The sequence below is a fragment of the Solanum verrucosum genome, unplaced genomic scaffold (assembly GCF_900185275.1).
Source record: "Solanum verrucosum unplaced genomic scaffold, falcon-dt-bn FXZP01000060.1, whole genome shotgun sequence".
Lineage (NCBI taxonomy): Eukaryota > Viridiplantae > Streptophyta > Magnoliopsida > Solanales > Solanaceae > Solanum > Solanum verrucosum.
In genome coordinates, this window is record NW_026020129.1 from 6,355,810 (window position 1) to 6,376,904 (window position 21,095).

The 21,095-nt window shown below is 34.3% G+C and overlaps 3 protein-coding genes across 3 annotated transcripts; 1 reads left to right on the plus strand and 2 right to left on the minus strand.

Moving 5' to 3' along the window:
* The first annotated feature begins 2,801 nt into the window (after positions 1-2,801).
* Positions 2,802-4,627, plus strand: LOC125826892 (expansin-like B1). The gene is made up of 4 exons (XM_049506234.1): positions 2,802-2,959; positions 3,049-3,158; positions 3,872-4,180; positions 4,253-4,627. The coding sequence occupies exons 1-4, from the start codon at positions 2,824-2,826 to the stop codon at positions 4,451-4,453; spliced, it is 756 nt and encodes a 251-aa protein (XP_049362191.1). The 5' UTR covers positions 2,802-2,823; the 3' UTR covers positions 4,454-4,627.
* A 1,479-nt stretch (positions 4,628-6,106) lies between these two features.
* On the minus strand, positions 6,107-14,050 carry LOC125826884 (3-isopropylmalate dehydrogenase, chloroplastic). Its single transcript, XM_049506227.1, has 7 exons — positions 13,708-14,050; positions 12,250-12,570; positions 12,010-12,171; positions 11,851-11,925; positions 11,559-11,668; positions 11,395-11,467; positions 6,107-6,527 (listed from the first exon to the last, which is right to left on the minus strand). Exons 1-7 carry the CDS (start codon positions 13,876-13,878, stop codon positions 6,336-6,338), a joined length of 1,104 nt encoding a protein of 367 aa, XP_049362184.1. The 5' UTR covers positions 13,879-14,050; the 3' UTR covers positions 6,107-6,335.
* A 1,175-nt stretch (positions 14,051-15,225) lies between these two features.
* On the minus strand, positions 15,226-20,129 carry LOC125826879 (histone-lysine N-methyltransferase, H3 lysine-9 specific SUVH8-like). Its single transcript, XM_049506221.1, has 3 exons — positions 20,043-20,129; positions 19,218-19,299; positions 15,226-18,516 (listed from the first exon to the last, which is right to left on the minus strand). Exon 3 carries the CDS (start codon positions 18,471-18,473, stop codon positions 15,312-15,314), a length of 3,162 nt encoding a protein of 1,053 aa, XP_049362178.1. The 5' UTR covers positions 18,474-18,516; positions 19,218-19,299; positions 20,043-20,129; the 3' UTR covers positions 15,226-15,311.
* Between the last annotated feature and the right edge of the window lie 966 nt (positions 20,130-21,095).

Here is a 21,095-nt window from a genome sequence, read left to right on the forward strand (position 1 = left end):
TTTTCTCATATAGTATATTAAAGTATCAAAATATTTTAGAAATTCTATTTCGATAAAAGAAAATAGCTAATTATTATACTACCAATTAAGAACATTGTTATTATAATAAGATAATTTTATAAAAAGTGTACTATTATACGAAACCGTTATTGTTGTTATATGTGAAAGAAAATGTTATAGAGAGATAAAATATAACATAAAAAATTAATTTCAAAAAAATCATTATTACAATGAAGTATTATTATATAAAAATGTTGCTATCGAGATGTCTAACTAATTTAAATTTATATTCTTAAAAGCTAACTTTGGTTATTCTTTGCTTCGAGTTCACGTGACATGGAAAAAAAAATTAAGTTGAAGACTATATACAGGGGCAGCTGGTTAGGCTTAAAAGGAAAAGTCCTTGGCTTTAGGCCCCAAATTTAGGGGGCCCATTTTTTAGTTAATTAGGTAAGATTAAATTTTAAAAAAATTATAATGAAGACAATAATAAATGCAAACGGCTGGAAAAAAAATGCAGACGGTTGGAAAAAAAATGCAGACGGCTGAAGTGATATATATGAGTTATGACTATGACTTTTTAACTTTCCAATAAAAAGTTGTGTACTTTTTTCTTAATGTACAAGTTATTTTTTTTTCTAATTTTATTTTTATATATTCTATCCTCCTCCCTTCCTCTCTTCTATTTATTCTCACTTCTCTTCTCTGAATTTTAATTTTACATCTCTCTTATTCAAAGCTTAAGAATTTACTTGTTCTATTGATAATTTATATTTTAAATTTGGAGAAAAATATATTGCAGCAACCCGAATCATTTAGAGTTGATTACTTCTTATACATAGTAGACCAAGCCATCTTTTCACTTCAAAATAGATTTGAACAATTTGAAGTATATGAAAATATTTTTGGTTTTCTATTTAGTGGGAAGAAATTGAGATCATTTGATGATGAGAATTTTAAAAAAATATTGTCTTAATCTTGAATGTTCCTTAAAACATAATACTCACTCCGATATTGACGATTTAGATTTATTTTTTGAATTAAAAGTGTTAAGGGAAATCATAAAAGTAGAAGACAATACTCTAATTGAGATACTCAATCAAATAAAAAGACTTTATTCATTTCCAAATGCTTACATTGCTTATCGAATAATGTTAACAATTCCCGTAACAGTTGCCTCAACTGAAAGAAGTTTTTAAAAATTAAAAATAATAAAATCTTATTTAAGATCGACAATGTCTCAAGAAATATTAAGTGGTTTGGCTATATTATCGATTGAAAAAGAATTACTAGAAGAGATTGACTACACAAAAATTATTAACAACTTTGCATCTAAAAAAAATAGAAAAATAGATTTAAAATAAAAATATTTATAATTTTTTTTAAGGCCTCTAGTTTGAGTTTGGCCTTAGGCCACCATCGGGTTTGAGCCGGCCCTGACTATATATTACGTCTTTTACTTTTATAGAGTAGTAACCTTTTTTTTCTTATTGTACGGAGACGTGTTCCAATTTTTTCTAGTTGAATTGGTCTAAACTTACCCGTCTAATTGAACATTTATTTTCAACCCATAATATTTTAATCATAAGAGTATTTATCTATGAATATTTATTTGTTCTTAATTATCTCATTTAGGCTGTGTTCGATGGAATGGATAATATTTTTCAAAAAATATTTCTAGTATTCAATTGGTAAATAGAAAACATATTCCAAGGAATTATAAGAGTAAATAAATTAAAAGTCTAACGATCAAACAATAAATTAATAACATTCCCGTGTGACATAATTTAAATTCCCAAACAATGAGCTGTTGACCAGGTTTTAAGATAATATTTAGTATTATTTTCTCTTGTCTTAATTGATGTGATCTATATCACTATATCAAAAATGATTGTAGTGGCAATTAATTAACGGTAATATCTTAATTATTGTCGCTAAATATGTATTTTTAGCGACAATTAGTATTCTTTGTATATGTCTCTGAAATCTTTAGCGACATTGAATTCAATGACAATTAAGTAATGCTGGTAAAAACTTTAGCACTCTTTATTAATATGTATATTAATTATTGCTGCTAAAAGTTATTTTTGTTGTAGTGTATATTTCCTATTTAATTTGTTGCATCCATGAAAACATAACTTGTCGAATGCTCATCACCATTCATTTAAATCAAAAGGCGTGTGAAACTCTCGCCACTACTCATTTAAAAGGATAACTTTGACACTCTTAAACGTTAAAAATCTTCATTATTTTTTGAACGCTACTCTTTTGATCATCCTATATAATTTGTTGTTCACCTTACTAACAAATTTCTTAACATGTAAATTAGAAACGACACTTCTTATTTGTGATATTTTTTAAAACGCGTAGAAAGAAAAAGTGACAACTAATATAAAACGGAACGAGTATTACATTAAATGGTACGGACGCGGCAAAAGAAGGTACTAGCATCCATTGATTTTGAAACAATGACAATTTTTAGCACCAAGTATTGTTAATTAAGATCTATGGGATTTAAATAATCATTACTAATTAGCTATTTGTTGCTTCAAAGAAGATGCTAATCAAATTCTAAACTTATCTTAAAAAAAAAGTTTTTCTTTATTCTTTTTCATGATGTGATCCATATTTTATATAATTTGGGTCAAAAACTTTGAATATTTCTTTTTCAAATAAAATAATTAAAACTAAATCAAGACTAATACAAAGTTGGCCATATAGTCAATACCTGCCCCTTGTAACACACAACTATAAATAAAGAACTTTATCTCTACATTTCTCATAATCCAAATTAACACTTCTTTACATTTTTAGCTTTAAAAAATGGCTATCTCTTTCAACAATTGTTCCACTTTTATGATATGTATAATTTTACTTTTGCCTGCATTTTCCTTTGGTACTGAAAATTATTATTCTAAAGCTACATTTTATAAGACCTCTGATGGCAAAGGAACACCTAGTAAGTCACATTTGATTTTTAATTTTTTTCCTTTTAAGATAGATTGATTGATTCAACATTTGATTAATTTGCAACATATATTTGATCAGCTGGAGCTTGTGGTTATGGAGAGCATGGAAGATATGTCAATGATGGACTCGTTACCGCCGCGTCATGGAAGCTCTACAAGAATGGAGTTGGATGTGGTGCATGTTATCAGGTATGCAAAAACGGATTCAGAATTTGAACTTTATAGATATGAGTTGAGGATCGACGTTATAATAGTAGTACTCCATTTGATCTATCGAAATATATATTATTTTGTACTTTTTAAAAATAAAATACTTATACATATAAATGAATGTATAACATATACACATATGGCTAGTTTAGTAAACCTTTGAATTGTCTACACCAACTCCAATTAATTTCGAATCGATAAACAAGTTATATATACATATATTAGTGTAAACTTTTTTGGGAAAACAGACAAATATATCCCGAACTATCGTAAATGGTATGCGGCCTGTTATCCAAAAACTAGAGCATATATGCCCTTCACTCTAACAGAAGACTAAATAGGGACACGTGGCACAATCTTATTCGTCGATCCAATATTTATTAAATGTTGGGTCGGTGGATAAGATTATGACACGTTTATGTTCGTTAGTATAAATGATATATATGCTCTAGTTTTTGGACGGCGGGGGCATCAATGTCCCAAAAGTATGACGGAGAGTATCTACATACCATTTACGATAGTTCGGGGGTATATTTGTCCTTTTTCCCAAATTTTTTTTGCAAAACTAACATATATAGTGGGAAATTACCAATTTTATCAGGTAAATTTCTAATATTTGTCATTACGATTTACTTGTAATTACCTTATAATAAACGTGTTTGCGACTACTTATTATCAACTATATATTATAGGTGAGGTGCAAGGACGAGGCACTATGTAGCAACGAGGGAGTTAAAGTGGTGGTGACTGATAGTGGTGAGGGGCCCGGAACTGACTTTATTCTTAGCTCAGACGCGTTCGCCAAAATGGCAAAGCATCCAAAGCTAGCTCACATGTTGTTCCCAAAGGGAGTGGTTGATGTTGACTACAAAAGAGTTTCTTGCAAATATGGCAATCTCAAAATCAAAATTAATGAACATAGCAACTATCATGGCTACCTTGCAATATTTCTATTTAACAATGGTGGCTATGCTGATATCATAGCAATTGAAATCTACGATGTATGTATACATATCCTCTTATTTTTTTAAATCACTTTTATCCAAACACGTAACTAATATTGATATACACAGGTAAATAGCTACAAGTGGATACCAATGAGGAGGTCATATGGAGCAGTTTTTGATTTGGCAAATCCACCAATGGGAGATTTGAAATTAAAGATTCAAATAAAAGAAGGTGAAAAGACCAAATGGATTCACTCAGACAAAACTGTGATCCCAGATTATTGGAAACCTGGCTCTATTTATGAAACTGATATTCAGATTCCTTGAACAAATACAAAAAAATGTGAGACATAAAGTTGTTAATTTATATATTATGGTTTGGAGTCAAATAAAGTAATTTGTCTAGGGTTATCAGCAGCCATTGTGGTTTTATTAACCAAATGTTTGTGTTAATAAGGCTGATCAAATTAAATTCGTGTAAAAATAAATAAACTATTAATGAAATTGTGTTAAATATGTTGGTGTGTATATGTAGTTTGTCTTCATTATATTGCAATACTTTGTTACGTACATATGAATCGTAGAATCCTGTGGACCATTTTGAACACAAATTGCATCTTTATTTTGGTCGAGAACACATATTAAGAGGTCGATCGATATATACAAGAACACATATGATTCAATCAATCTGCTTAAGTTTGGACAAATTATATAATCAATTAATGACTCGATCTTTTATATATTGGACTTTTAGATAATTTTGAACTTCTCAATTTAGTCCAATTAAAAGTTAAGTTGATTTGGACTAATTATATAACTAACCAAATTGAGTACTCGTGAAAAACTATACTTTTTTATTTGAAATGTTATATATATAACCACAACACTAAATGTATCCTTAATATTAGGACATCATTTAGATTTTGTTGATAAAACTTATGCAAATATAGTCATTGAAAAATTACCCTTTAAAACAACATTAGACTGTTATTACCTGGGGACGTGCAAGAATATTTTATTACTTATATAGAATTAGTTGATTCTTTTCTTTATATGAAACGAGGATAAAATAATTATGCACCTAGCTCAGAATTAGTATCTCACCCACAAGCGGGATGGTCTATTAAAAGGAATAAATTAGTTAGTCAATTAGGTAGAAATCCTTCAAGCCTTAACAATTGGGTAGAAGTGACAAATTGTATTAAATAGGTTAAAAAATATTTTCTCAATAGTCCCAAACTTTTAACTTATACACTTTAGTCCAACAACTGTCGTAGTTGTGGAGACAACTTTTTTAGTCGTTCGACAACTTCAGTAGTTGTCCAAACAACTTTAGTAGTTGTCCAGACAACTACAAAAGATGTTATTAGTTGAGTTTTTTTTTATTAATATTAAAGATAAAAAAAGTAGAGAAAAAGTAATGAGATCCACTTGTCCCTTTTTTTTTAATTGAAAACCTGTAAGGCACTTTTACCTCATTTTCCCCCCACAAGCCACAACTAAACTACCCCTAAAAATTAGAAGGTGGTGCACAAAATCATTTTCTCACTTCAAAATAAATATAAGTTATGTATAAATTTAGACATTTTATTTACTGGGAAAAAATCAAGATTATTCAGTCAATGAACTACTAAAAATGTCAAAAATCAATCTCAAACCGAAAGTTGGGTAAAGTTCTAATCGATTTTTTTCAATCATACAATAATTTAAAAAATGCATCTTTTAGGATTCAAAACTTCACCTCGACTGTGGTAGAATGCACTTTTATCACTAGATCATTTGAACTTGTTGATTTAAGACAAAAAGAATTATTTATACTTCTTAAAATATTTTTTTGTAAAAAATAAAAATTCGATCTCACTTGTTGTAGCAATGCCTCCAAGGCAGAGGCAGACCCACCGTCATATATGGGGTGCACATGCACCCGTTAACTTGCAAAATAAAATCATGTGCATATATGTATATCTATTTTGAGAAACTGTCAAAAACTAGAATATAATTAACAATGCACTCATGAGTGCTCTTGTGCCGTTGGTACAAGCTAGAAGTACCACCCATGAGATCAGGGTTCAAATCCAGCTAGAGATCCCAATATTTTCATTGTTTTTATTTTAAGTTTATTGGTTCACCCCCAAGTCTTCAAATCCTGGGTTCGCCTCGGCTCCAAGGTCACTCCAACTATCAAAATTGACTATATATATACACATGTTCAAAGATGATCGCAGATGGCATTTGTGAACTCAGTCGTTGTAGCAGTGCCTCCAAGGTCGCCAGTTCGGTACTTTCCCTCTGCAATTGTTTTTAGGATGGCATCTTGGATGCGTTCAGCTTTATCATGAAGCTCTAGATGACGAAGCATAGACACAGAACTCAAAAGCAAAGCAGTTGGATTCGCCAAATTCTGCACACATAATTTTGGATCAACAAATACGAAAAAACAGGGGTGGGCATGCCTAATGAATGGCAGATGAACAAGAAAGTGCACTATATTTTAAAAAATGAATGTGTGTCAAGCATACACTGTTTACATCCTTATTTCATATTCCAACTAAGTGTGGTCTTCATCATAGACACCAAAAAATTTCAGATAAAGAATCTTCTAATTAAGACCAGAATATACTTCTCAGTTGCTTCTCAATCAACATTCAGTTTTATAAAGGGGGAAAACAGGGACCTAGGATACACTGATACAAAAAGGAAAAAGAATTTTTTTTAAAATGGGCAGCTTAGTACAAGAAGCATCCCATGTTAACGCAGGGTTTGGCAAACAGCCGAACCCAAGAGGGTGTAATGCAGGCAGCCTGCACCAACAAAAGCATCACTGGCTGATTCCATGGTGTGACCTATATAGGTCACACAGAGGCAACTTTAATATTGCTCAGAACTCCCTTTGTTCCAAGAGAAGGGATAACTGTAAAATATTACTAGTATTCTCTATTCTTGGTGCGTAAGGAAAGCAAAGCACATATTAGTGCAGTAACACCTCACCTTATTTCCTATGTCGCGGATATGCTTTGCTATTTCAGTAGGAGAGCAGACATGCAAGGATGTACATGTGTTAATTAGGTACCACAGATATTAGTAAAAGGTTTTATGGCTGCCCACGTCACTTCATCTTGACATAGAGGATAGGACTGGACTATACCATCCTTTATATAGACAAACATAAATTGTTTTTACAAAGCTTCTGGAAAAACATTTCTTTAAAAAAATGAAAAAAATGTTCAAGAGTTCAGATTTTTCACTATTCCAGCTACAGTACAAATTAGCAAAACAGTACTGATACAGAAACCTTCAAATTTTCTCAATTTTATCTTAAAATTTGAATAAGGCTAATTTTCAGATGAGGATGTGTCATGTGCATCACAAAAAAAAAAATTGTTCAAAAAAGGACTAAATGAGGCAGGGCAAGGCGAGTCAAGGATTGCCCCGCCCCGTCTCATTGACATCCCTGGTAAACAGAAAGTGGCTGTCTTTTCATAAAATAGGTTAATTTATTAGGTGTCCTCATCAGTTTCCAACTTATCCACAAACTAACTCGCCATCTATTGACAGATTTTATCCAAACTCTATACAACAACATACCTAGTGTAATCCCACAAGTGAGGTCTAGGGAGTGGTGTGTACGCAGCCTTACCCCTAAGCTGAGAAGGTAGAGAGGTGGTTTTCGATACACCCTCGGCTCAAGTAAAGCATAACAAAAATCAAGTAGGTAAAACAAATATAGTAGTGAAGAATCCACACTGAAAACAATGGAGAAGAGAACGGTAGCAACAACAAATCATCTAATAACTGAAGTAAAGAAGGCACTAAATTGAAGAATAAGATAGTACAACTGTAATAAAAACAATACTGATAAAGAACTAGACAGCACTCGACTACCTACAACCATTCTATCCTAACCATTGACCTCTACATCTTCCTATAGGGTTATGTCCTCGGTAAGCTACAACTGTGTTATGTCCTTTTTAATCCCCTATCCCCGATACTTCTTAAGCCATCCCAATTGAAAATAATTTATCCTCCTAAATAGCATTAAGCCAGAATTATTTGAACATTGTTTGAACCAACCCCTTGGAGACAATATTTTTCTATACTATCTTTGATGCACTGCACCTTATTTTATAGTGTGCTTTGCTCATCAGTATCAAAGCAGACTAATCATCAATATGTATTCATTGTGCATTAATTATTTCTAATAAGATTGAAGGACACCCTAACAAACTAAAAAGAAAATACTCTTCTTATAGTCCCACATTAATAGACTGCAAGCTGATTTAGCACACTCGATGTGAGTGCAACACTACATCAAAAAAGTAATAACAGTAGCTACAGCTTGAACAATATAACGAGGAAACGTAAAGTTATGTTTTTAAGATAAAGATAAGAAACACAAAACATATACATACACATAGTCACATACATATGTGTATATACGGGCACATGCACACACATATATAGATACATACATACATAAATATATATATATATATATATATATATGCACATATAAATAAATGTGAGTGTGTGTAAGTTGAATGGAGTTAAATATATATATAAGTTGAATGGAGTGAAATATAATTGTCTGAAAATCATTGAATCACTCTTTTATCTAACATCAAAGTTAAGAAATGACACAAAAATTTGACTTCTATTTGGGGAGTGATACAAGAAGACTAAGTTGCTCGGACTCTTCACTTTTGGTGCCGCACCCATGTCGACACGACGTGGGTGTGGAATTTGTGTCCAATTTGGTCAACTGATTTTGGGTACTTTGACCAAAATCGATGAGGAAAGTCTGGACAATTTTAATGATTGTTGTAATCAATACTAAAGTAAAGGAAAAAGATTTTTTTTTAAAAAGGGGGCAGCTTAGTACAAGAAGCATCCCATGTTAACGCAGGGTCTGGAGAACCGTCGCACCCAAGAAGGTGTAATGGAGGCAGCCTACACCAACAAGAGCATCAGTGGCTGATTCCACGGCATGACTTATAGGTCACACAAAGGCAACTTTAATGTTGCTCAGAACTCCCTTTGTTCAAAGAGAAGGGATACCAAAATATTAGTATTCTCTATTCTTGGTGTGTAAGGAAAGCAAAGCACATGATGATACAGTAACACCTCACCTTATTTCCTATATCGCGGATATGCTTTGCTACTTTAGTAGAAGCACACATGCAAGGATGTACATGTGTTAATTAGGTACCACAGATATTAGTAAAAGGTTTAATGGCTGTCCACTTCACTTCATCTTGACATAGAGGTAAACAGTAGGTCTGGAATTTATTTATTATTTTTTTTGGGGGGGGGGGCTAATCCATTTTTAGTTCTTTTTCATCAGTGTATTAGTTAGTTGTTTGTTTGTTGATCTCCTTAGATGAAACTTTTGCTAGTTTATTTGTCTTTCTTGACACTTAAAAATCTCTGTGGGGGGGTTCAAATAGGACTGAACTTTACTATCCTTTAGGAAATACAGACAAACATAAATTGTTTTTACAACGCTTCTGGAAAAACATTGCTTTAAAAAAATGTTCCAAGAGTTCAGATTTTTCACTAATCCAGCTACAGTACAAATTAGCAAAACAGTACTGATACAGAAACCTTCAAATTTTCTCAATTTTATCTTAAAAATTGAACAAGGTTAATTTTCAGATGTGCATCACAAAAAAATAAAAAATTGGTCAAAAAAGACTAAATGAGGCAATGCAAAGGTGAGTCAAGGATTGCCCCGCCTCGCCTCATTGCCATCCCTGGTAAACAAAAGGTGGCTGTCTTTTCATAAAATAGGTTAATTTATTATGTCTCCTCATCAGTTTCCAAATTATCCACAAACTAAATCACCATCTATTGACAGATTTTATCCCAACTCTATACAACAACATACCAAGTGTAATCCCACAAGTGAGGTCTGGTGAGTGTGGTGTGTTCGCAGCATTACCCCTACGCTGAGAAGGTAGAGAGGTGGTTTTCGATACACCCTCGTCTCAAGTAAAGCATAAAAAAAATCAAGTAGGTGAAACAAATATAGTGAAGAATCCACACTGAAAACAATGGAGAAGAGAATAGTAGCAACAACAAATCATATAATAACTGAAGTAAAGGAGGCACTAAATTGAAGAATAAGATAGTACGAGTGTAATAAAAACAATACTGATAAAGAACTAGACAACACTTGACTGCCTACAAACATTCTATCCTAACCATCGACCTCTAAATCTTCCTATGGGGTTATGTCCTCGGTAAGCTACAAATGTGTTATGTCCTATCTAATCACCTATCCCAATACTTCTCGTTTTCTTTTTTTTATGACAAGGGAAACCCGCAGCCGCTACCCTTTGGGTGCGCACAAGGTAAAACCCCCTCTCCTATGCAATAGCTCGCAAACCACATAGGAGAGGTAACCCGCACTAGGCAAGCCCGGTGCGACGACCTCGACCCAGAAGGCAAACCCCTTGCTTTCGCTGGCAAGAGGTTTCGAACTTGAGACCTCCAACATGGAAGTCACTTCTTAAGCCGTCCCAATCTAAAATAATTTATCCTCCTAAATAGAATTAAGCCAGGAATTATTTGAACATTGTTTGAACCAATCCCTTGGAGACAAGATTTTTCTATACTATCTTTGACGCACTACACCTTATTTTATAGTGTGCTTTGCTCATCAGTATCAAAGTAGACTAATCATCAATATGCATTGATTGTGCATTAATTATTGCTAATAAGATTGAAGGACATCCTAACAAACTAAAAAGAAAATACTCTTCTTATAGTCCCACATTAATAGACTGCAAGCTTATTTAGCACACCCGATGTGAGTGCAACACTACATCAAAAAAGTAAATAATAGTAGCTACAGTTTGAACAATATAAAAGGAAACGTAAAGTTGTGTTTTTAAGATAAAGATAAGAAACACAAAACATACACATACACATACATATGTGTTTCACACACACACACATATATATGCACATATAAATAAATGTGAGTGTGTGTAAGTTGAATGGAGTAAAATATAAATAAAAGTTGAATGGAGTGAAATATAACTGCCTGAAAATCACTGAATCACTCTTTTATCTAACATCAAACTTAAGAAATGACACAAAAATTTGACTTCTATTTGGGGAGTGATGCAAGAAGTCAGATACCCACCCAATAATTGATTGAACTTGGTAATGGTTGATGGTTAAATGAGATACTGAATACAGAAGCATCAGGCTATAAGAGTAAGGCAATATTCTCATGGGACATGATATTCTATACGAATACAAACCTTTCCAGCAATATCAGGTGCTGAACCATGCACAGCCTCAGCAAGGGCAATACCTCCCTCGCCAATATTGCAACTGTAGGAGAAATCATCTTTAGGAAAAAAATAATGAGACAAAATGAACTCAAATGGGACATCAGATACGTATAATGAAAAAAATGGCATACCTTGGAGTTAAGCCCAAACCACCTATCAAACCAGCACAAAGATCACTGATTATGTCACCATAAAGGTTAGGCATCACCAGAACATCAAAAAGTGCTGGATTTTTCACAAGCTGTACGCATGAAAAGGAAGTATGTTATTTCACCACATATTTCTAGATACTATTTATGAAACTTTAGAATGAGGCTTGGTCCAATACTGTTAAACATTTCATTGAACTCATTCAAGGTTGTTCATTAAGATGAACATGTTTAGTACTGGAGTCACAATGAAGTGATTGGTCTTTGATCATACCATCATACAGCAATTGTCAATGACAACTTCCTCATACTTTATCTCAGGGTACTTTTCCGCGACCTCTCGGCAACACTGGACAAGAAGAAAGAAAGTTAACAACATAGGCTGGTTAATAAAACATATAACTATAATGAGATGCCAGACATAAGGATAGACCTTAAGAAAAAGACCGTCTGTCTTTTGCATGATGTTGGCTTTGTGAATTGCAGACACTCTCTCTCTTCCATGGGTCTTGGCATAGTGAAATGCATACTCTGCAACCCTTAAACTTGCTTGACGGGTAATGATCTTGAGACTTTCAACCACACCTCTTACTACCTGATAATAAATGCCAATGAATTTGAAGATCTCAAGAAATAAGCAGTTTTCTATTAAATAATATGGAAAGATACTCACTTGATGTTCAAGACCACTGTACTCTCCTTCAGTGTTCTCTCTAATAGTGATGAGATTCACATCATCATAGCGAGTCTTATATCCAGGTAGGCTGTAGCAAGGTCTGACATTGGCATATAGATTTAACTCCTTCCTCAATGTAAGGTTCAAGGAACGATGACCTTTTCCAATAGGAGTGGCCATTGGCCCTTTCAGACCAACCTTATTCCTCCTCACTGATTCAAGACTTTCCCATGTTAGAAAGCTGTTGGTTCTAGGGTCTATCTCCGTCCCCACATAGTGTTCTTCCCATTCAATTGGTACCTCAGCAACCTTGAATATCTGTAGTTTTAAATAGGATTTAGCAATTTATAACCCCAGACTTAATGAAGTACTGGAAACCCTAGCTCCAAGGGAGTCAGAGGCAGATAAAGAGTAACTGTACTGAGTTCATTTGAACCCCGTGCTTCCGACACTGAGCATATACCTATGTTTAAGACTTCACAAAAAGCAGCAAATAGTAGATACGACCCATGATTTTAAAATACAGTTGGGTCAATGCTAAAAAACTTAAAAGTTGAACCCTTAAAACTTAAATCTTGGATTCGTCACTGAGGGAAGCAAATCAACTTTCATTATTGTGGACAATCTAGTCTAGAAGAAAAATGTCAAGCAAAATAGAAGAATCCAACCAAACATAATGCCCGTGAACCTCCATGCAGGATTAGCAGAAGAACTCTTTGTCACACACCTTAGTACAATTAATAAGGACAAGATATTTACTTGTCCATTTCATTCCTAAATGATTCGACTAGCTGATAAGAGCATCCGAAATATAACCAACAAGGAAAGTAGCCTATCATTTCATCCAAAACAAAAAAGAGAAGCTATGAAGCCATGGTACCAAAAATGCATTTAAGCTTCCTGCAGCTATGACTTAGTAGGAGTGTCAAAATAATCACAACAACAGCATACCCAATTTAGTCCCACAAGTAGAGTCTGCAGAGGTTAGTATATACCCAGCCTTGCCCCTACCTTCCACAAGAGAGGCTTTATCCAAAGGACCCTCGGCCCAAAGCACAACAACAACATACCTCTGTATTCCCACAAGTTGGTCTTACAAAGAAAAAAAACTTGCAGCAGGCGACAAGTGAAAATTTCAACCCCTATGAGGAAAGGTACTGCATTATCTCAAGACAGCCTCACTCGCATCATAATTAAAAAAGACAAATGATGATGCTACAAAGTCTTGCTTATTTCAACATTCGGCATTAATTAATTATGAAAAGGGAGAATTTCACGAGTGCTACAAGGAGAGCCAGAGCCCAAACCCGAGGTTCAACCTAGCAAGTATACAGAGAATTGATGAACAGTAACAATATGAAGCGACAACGGTACAAACCTCTAATAATCGGCATCTAACTATATCTATGGAAACAACAAGAGAAAGGAGAACAAGTATTGAACGAAGAAGCAGACCTGCCTGACGGACTCGGCGATTTCAGGTCCAATACCATCGCCGGGGAAAAGAGTAGCGCGGATCAAGTTGGAATTGGATTCGGAAGTGAAGGTCCGATCGAAAAACCTAACAGAGGATGCAACTGAATCAGCGCGGCATCGAAGGAGTCTTTTCGCAATCTGAAGAGCCATTGCAGATCCTTAGAATTGCAGAAATTGTTGATGTAAAGGGAGTGGACTAATTTAACGAGTATGCGAAGGGCGAAAAAAAGATGGTAAAAGGGAAGAGAATAGATGCGACCTACAAACAGAGGACAAAACTCATCCAAACCCAAAGAATACTTAGGAAAAAACTAGTGGTGTTTCGTTATAATACTTGGTAAATATATTTGCTAAATATTCCAAGTTCTCAAATATTAGAAAATATTAGTATTTGGATCAAGTTTTAATATTTGGGAATTTTTAAACATTTAAATATTATCTCAAATTTTTATATTTTATAAAAAAATATCCATTATTTATTAATTCCAACTAATATTTGTTACTTCTTCCTCCGAAAAAGTTTGAGTTCTAATTTGAATGATAAAATTGAGAAAAAAGAACAATTTGTATTTAGTGAGTTATAATTATAACTGAATCAGTAACAAGTTTGTGTATGCAATTAATGTATTGTCTTGCCTATATTGTTATTTTGTTATTGTTGATTGTTATCAATTATATTATAAGGTTATTTTTTAACGGAACATATTTATTATAAAATAAGAATATAAATGTACGGGTATTTTTAATAATGTTTAGAACTTATGAGTATAAATCATATTTTTTGAAATAGTTAAATATTTTTGAGAAAAATTGGGGTCAAACACATGGTGAAACTTCACCAAAAACTTCAGGCAAATATAATTTGCCAAGAATATTTGAGAACTTGCCAACTTGGGGCCAAACGCTAGCTAAATCAAAGGAAACTACACCACAAAACACAAAATAATTACAAGTAAAAATTACATAAATCTCACAAAATTAAGAGCTAATTATTTCATGTCCCTTGTTTTTTTTTGTATTCGAGAGGAGATTTTTGAAATTTTTTAAATTGTAGGAAATTTTTAAAATTATGATAAAATACAAGTCTGTAGAGAACATATAGTAAGGTGCACAAATGTTAGTTGATCAATGGGGCATATGAGCAGATCAAATCAAGGATTTCAAGTATGTGTGTATATTTGTTCGAGCCAAAAGCTGTTCAAAGAGGGCACTTGAGTCGGCCACAGAAATTCTGCATCCTCCATCAGATATATATATATATATATATATAACCATCATGCTATTATTTGCAACTGAAAAGAGAAAGTAATGTAACCAGACTCATGCAAGGAGATTGGAAAGCAAATTAACTTGTTCAGGCACATCTAAGATCACACAAAAGGGCCAAGTACTAGTTCTGATTATAGGATCATACGAGTCAGCCCGTACAAGCTTATTTCTCCATGAACATACACCCTATACGATATAGCATATCAAACTAACCAAAATGAAGAAGCACTACTATTTCCAGATGAGGACAAAAGAAAGACAATCAGTCAAGAGTAACTCATCTATTTAACTTCAACAGCTAAATTTTATAAATCCTAGTACATCCTACCAGAACAATCTGAAGATCCACAAAAGCACCTCTTCACCTTGATCTTGCCACCAGAGTCATAAACCTGATCAACAACATAGTTGTAATGGTAAGAAAGCTCCTTCAAGGGAGGAATATTGTCTGCCGCAAAAAGCATGATATGGGGCACTCTCTTATCCTTATGATCATAGACAACATTCTGTGCATACAAATTGGGGGAACAACTGTGATTGATGAATCGTCCTACATTTCCATAGCGAGCTGCATCAATGGTATAACCACCCTCTTCTACTAACTCATTTTGGTTTGCTTGTCCAGAAGAGTTGGCAGTATAACCACCATAGTTCTGGCCAATATCAAAAAGATATTCATCCATGCCAATTCTTCGTTCCGCTTCTGTGTCCTCAAGAAGTTGTCCTGTATACTCACAGATAAAGGTTCCTGAAGAGATAGAAGTTAGAGCTCTCACACCCCAGCCCCTTGTATCTGTCTTGAAGATCTCCAGTGGAATTTTAATACCATGTTGGCTCACTCTATTATAGCACGAAGGAGGGCACTTACAATGAGGACCACACTCATATACAAGAGGCTTCACTTCAACAATAGCCCCATTACGATTGTAAGGGATCTCACCTCCATTTTTAACTGCACATGAGCACCTCTTGGCATCAGAACATCTACCAATACAATCACAGCCTTTAGGTGGAGCAGGGTGGAAACCAACTGGATACATCATGTTCTTGATATACTTGAATGGTGGGGGTTTCTCACCATCAACTGTGTTCACAGCTGCTATAGGTAGTGACTCCTTTCCTTCTGTAATATCAGGAACACATACACCATGCCGCACTTTGGAATTTTTTGAAGACTGTACTTCTTTCCAAGTAAGCTCTGGCTGTCCAGGAATTCTCACCAACTTGAACATAAAGACCATCTTACCATGTGGCCCTTTTTCTGTCCAATAATTCTCAACAGTGTATAAGCCATCATACACATAAGTAGTCACCACATTAGGTCTTCCACCCGATTCAGGAGTCCTGATCTCCTTAGATCCACGAATCACCCGAACCGGATTCCCTGTATGTATGCTATTCTTCAAGGCTAAATTACCTTTCACAAGTTTCTGGTCTTCAGGAATTTTGACCTTGCCAACCACATTTCCACCTTGACCAGAATAAATCAGCTCATCAGCATCTCCCAAATCATCATCATAGGCTCCTGAGGCAACAATACTAGTTGCAACCAGCAGTTCTCCCTTAATGTACATGGAATCAATACCAGCCTGATATAAGCGATGAACTCCCACAAGAGCAAGTTCAACCCTGTATTGGAATGCATCTCCTACTTCAACTCCTGGAACTTCTCCCAGTATCTGTGTTCCTGTATTAACTTCCTTCCCTTTGGCTTTGACAAGTTTTGCTGCTTGAAGATCAATCCTTCTAAGTTTATCTTTTTGCTTAGCTTTTAATTCTGCAGGTCTTGACATTGATTCTTCCCCCTGTAAGATTTTTCTAAAGTGAGACTGAAACAGACGAAGAGTCTCTAAAACTTTACTACGAGCATCACTGCGACTGGAACTTTTTGGACCAAAAGGTGGTCGAGTCTCATCAAACTCACACTTCTTCTGTCCAATAGGAGAATCTTCAGGTTCTGCTTCACAATTCAAATTACGAATTCCATCATTTCTGGAAACCGGTGCACTTGGATATTCTGGCACAGCTTCACCAACAAAACCTGATCTACTCCTGCCAAACAGTCTCTCTGGAAATTTTGGTTTAGGAATACTTTTTCTGGCAACAACTACGGACATCCTCTGTCGATACATGCTAGGCTTTTGAACTTGGTTTCTACTCATCAGGCAATCTAAACGAGTTTGCTCCTTCTGCCTCCAGTCCTTGTTTGTCTCAGCCATCAGACCTTGCACAATTTGCCTAGGAGTTTGCTTCTTCTGCCTCCATGGAGAACAACGCTCATCCATCAACCTATGCACAACTGGCTTAGTAATTTTATCTCCAGAACCAAAACCATGTCTAGCAGTAGTCGCCTTTTCATGTTCATTCCGTGAATACACAATACTCTGCTTCCGCAAAAATTTCCCTGTATCATCATTCTCCTTTTTCGTCATTGTCTCTGGCAACATTACAGTTCTTTCAAGTTGGCTCCTTCTAACATAGTTATCTTGGACACCTTCTGGGTCATCAACGTGAACTGTTGCTCGTTCTATTAAACTGCATTTGGAACCAGTAACCTCTGTCTTACTCCACGAATCAGCTTCCCGACTTGCGGTCAACCCCAGGGGCAATGTCCCAGTATCCATAACATTTTTCGAAGTCTCAGTCACTTCATTTTCTGTAACTCCCTTATCTAACAGAATCGCTCGCTTGCTTGCTTCACTACCACCCAAACGATCCAGTTTAGTTGGCTTAGGAGCATTTCTTCCACAAAATGGAGGGAAGTCACGAACAGCAAAAACTCCTCTTCGGCAGTACTTTTTCTTTGGTAAGGGGGAAATATTATCCTCAACACTTCCATTCTTGATTTGACACTGAGGCAGTGACAATGTTTTCGAATCACAAACAGGAATCGCCCTATCAGTCACACTGCCAGGATGCAGCACATGATCTTTGTACACACCGACTACATTTTCAACCAAAAATGAGCATCTCTCAACATCAACTTCCGTCCCTAATTCATCATACCCAATGACTTTTGCTTTCTTGAGCAATGACATTTCACTATTTTTATGATCTTTAGACAACTCAAATCTAAGCGATTTGTCATGACTTGTAGGTTCTTCCAACCCATTTTCTATCACATTAGTGGTTCTGGCTGACACATTCCCTACCAACTTATCCAATTTTTCATTCTCTTCCATGTCAAAGAGACAGTCCGCAACTTCAACAGAACAGAACTCAACCCCAGTGTTAGGACCATGGGCCACCAGAGTGTCAGCCATATTTTCACTGATGGAGACCACATCATTTTCCTTGTGGTTCAAGTCAACTTTTGGAGTATTTCTACCACAACCTGGGGGTAAATCCCGCTCTCCGCAGACAATCCGAACTTTATGTTTTGGCATAGTTCCAGAATCCAGCAAATGATAACCATTTACTGATGACCGCTTCTTCACACATTGATCGGATAAACCATCATTTGAGAATGACACCATTCTCCACCAAATGAATGAATCCTTGTTTAGGCAAGTCAAAATGCTGAAACGACAAACACGATATGTCAAATATACCAACAATGAAGAATCAAAAGCTTGATGTAAAATACTATGATTATTTAAAAGATGGGCATCATCCTCTACCATTTTTAAGTGTGAATTGTGTTAGGTACTTAAACTGTTAAAAAAAATTTGGCTAAGTATATCCTACTATAATTTGCTTTTATGTGGCAAATCAGAAGTGAGACAAAATATTGACCATCACATATGGGTACTCAAAAACAAAATGTCACACTGGTCATGTGACCTTTTCCTAACCAAATTCTGTTAATGACTGAAACTTCCATTTTCTCCAAGAGTAAAAAATAAGCTTTGTATCCTTTTTTTTCTTTTTTACAAAAAGCACCACAAATATACCAACAACAAGAAGTAAATGTCAGCTGAACAGGGCTCAAATTCTAGCTAACCCTTAATATATTCACAACCTATTACCAAGAGAGCACCCAAAAATACCCAGAATTAAGAACATTTCAGCAAACAAAACGAAGCAAAAACTGATCCCAAGGCCTATCAGAAACAATCTCTCTATCCTCCCCAAACCCCTCCCCCCCTCTGTGGGGACTACACTGGATATGTTGTTGATTTTGTTGTAAACAAAATGAAGCAAAAACTGATGAAGAATGTAAAAGCATGTTAGGGTTTTACATGCTGGAAACAAGCAGAAAATAAGGAAGTAAATCATACCGATTTGAGAATGAACTTCACGCTTCCCACTTCAAAGAACTAGATAATAGTTGATCCTTCACCACACAACCAGCCGCTTTTGCTGCAAAAGATAGAAATGCAAAATCATGAAAACCAGTTTAGTAAAAAAGCAGAGATGACATGAAGAAGACATAAAAACCCAAAAAGAAGAACCCAAATGGGGGTTGCAAGCAAAAACAAAAATTACTACAGCAATGAGTCAGCTACCAATTCATGTAACGAGTAGAAAACTGAAAGGGTATTTGATTAGCAAGAATCTGAGCGTGGGCTTGTTATGATTTTGAGTGTGTGCGACAATTTAGGGGTTCATGGATAGAAAAAAAAGTTCAGCATGAAGAACAAAAAACCCAGTAAAAGGAGTGAACCAGAAAACCCACAAAACTTCACAGCATTTGACACAAAAACTCACTGAAACAACAATATAAGCAAATGGGTGTTCCAAGCAAACACAAAAATTACCAGAGGAAGGAAGCAAAAAACAAGCTGAAACTTAAACAAGCATTTGATTAACAAAGAATCTGAACGTGGGTTTGTTATGATTTTGAGTCGGTACGGCTATTTAGGGAATCACGGGTGAAAAAAAAAAACAGTTCAACTTTCAGCAAAAGGCAAAAATGGAACTCACAGCTAAGAATGAAGAACAAAAAACCAAAAACCCACAAAGTTTCACAGATCATATTTACACAAACTCATAAAAACAACAACAAAAAAGCACAAAAACACAAAATGGGGTTTCTTCAAGCAAAAAAATTGCCTGAAAAAGGTGTAAAAACAGAGGAAGAAGGAATCAACTGAGTGAGCTACCGATTTTCAGAAAATGGAATAGGCATGTGATCAACAGAGAATTGTGAACGTGGGTTTGTTGTGATTTTGAGTGGGGACGACGATTTAGGGAGATTCATGCCATGGATGGAAATGGAAAATGGCGTCTCTTCAGCTTCCTGACATCTTTTTTGGTCACTGTAACTGTATTTTTATTGGAAATAATATCCGAAAAAGGAGGTTGCCGTACTGTAATACTTATTTATTGTCTTTAAATAAGTATTAACATTAAAGTTCAATTATATTCAGATAGCTAATTCAATGTAAGTTGATAAATTACACAAAGTTGTGCAGGTAAAAATACAATTTAAAAAAAATATATTATTTCAAATGTATTTATATATAATTTAAATAAATATTACTTCATTTATTTACTTTTACTTGTCACTTATTTCAAAAATAGAGTATTATGTAGTGACAAAGAGGTAGGAGGAGATATAGGGGGTAGGAATGGGATGGGTAAAGTCATTTTCGTCAAGAATATTATTTTATTTCTTCTTAAGAAACTTATTTTCCTAATTTTGATTAATGAAAAATTAAAAAAATATCTTCCTTCATATTAAGCATAACGTGATCATGATATTGATTTTAAGAAGAAAAAAACGTTTTTAATCTTCAAATTATTGATAAGTTTTGATTTTGAATCTTATAATTTATGATATGATATATATTAAAATTTTAATCTATTTAAATATATATATATTTTTATTCATATAGTGTAAAAAAATACGTTATATTTAATCATTTATAAAACTATGTAACCATATAATATGCAATAACAATTTAACATGAGCATGAGTGATTAAGTTATAAAATGATTAATTAATTATGATAAATGTTAGTAATACTTACAAACAATAAAATAAAAAAAATGTAAAATTCAAATTATTAAAAATGATTAAAATCCAAATTTACCAATAAGAAAATCTAAAAGGTTACTAAACCCTAAAATTTTTATAGGAAAATTGTAATATAAAGCGTAAAATTGTCTTTATCTTGCATTAATTAGTTTAATTTATTAACTAACTTTACACT

Coding starts and splice junctions, on each gene's coding strand:
- LOC125826884 (XM_049506227.1), bottom strand. CDS start 13,878: ATGGCTCTTCAGATTGCGAAAAGACTCCTTCGATGCCGCGCTGATTCA. Junction 12,172..12,249: donor ACAGTGGTCTTGAACATCAA/GTGAGTATCTTT, acceptor ATTTATTATCAG/GTAGTAAGAGGTGTGGTTGA. Junction 11,669..11,850: donor TTGACAATTGCTGTATGATG/GTATGATCAAAG, acceptor TCATGCGTACAG/CTTGTGAAAAATCCAGCACT.
- LOC125826892 (XM_049506234.1), top strand. CDS start 2,824: ATGGCTATCTCTTTCAACAATTGTTCCACTTTTATGATATGTATAATT. Junction 3,159..3,871: donor GATGTGGTGCATGTTATCAG/GTATGCAAAAAC, acceptor TATATATTATAG/GTGAGGTGCAAGGACGAGGC. Junction 4,181..4,252: donor TAGCAATTGAAATCTACGAT/GTATGTATACAT, acceptor TGATATACACAG/GTAAATAGCTACAAGTGGAT.
- LOC125826879 (XM_049506221.1), bottom strand. CDS start 18,473: ATGGTGTCATTCTCAAATGATGGTTTATCCGATCAATGTGTGAAGAAG.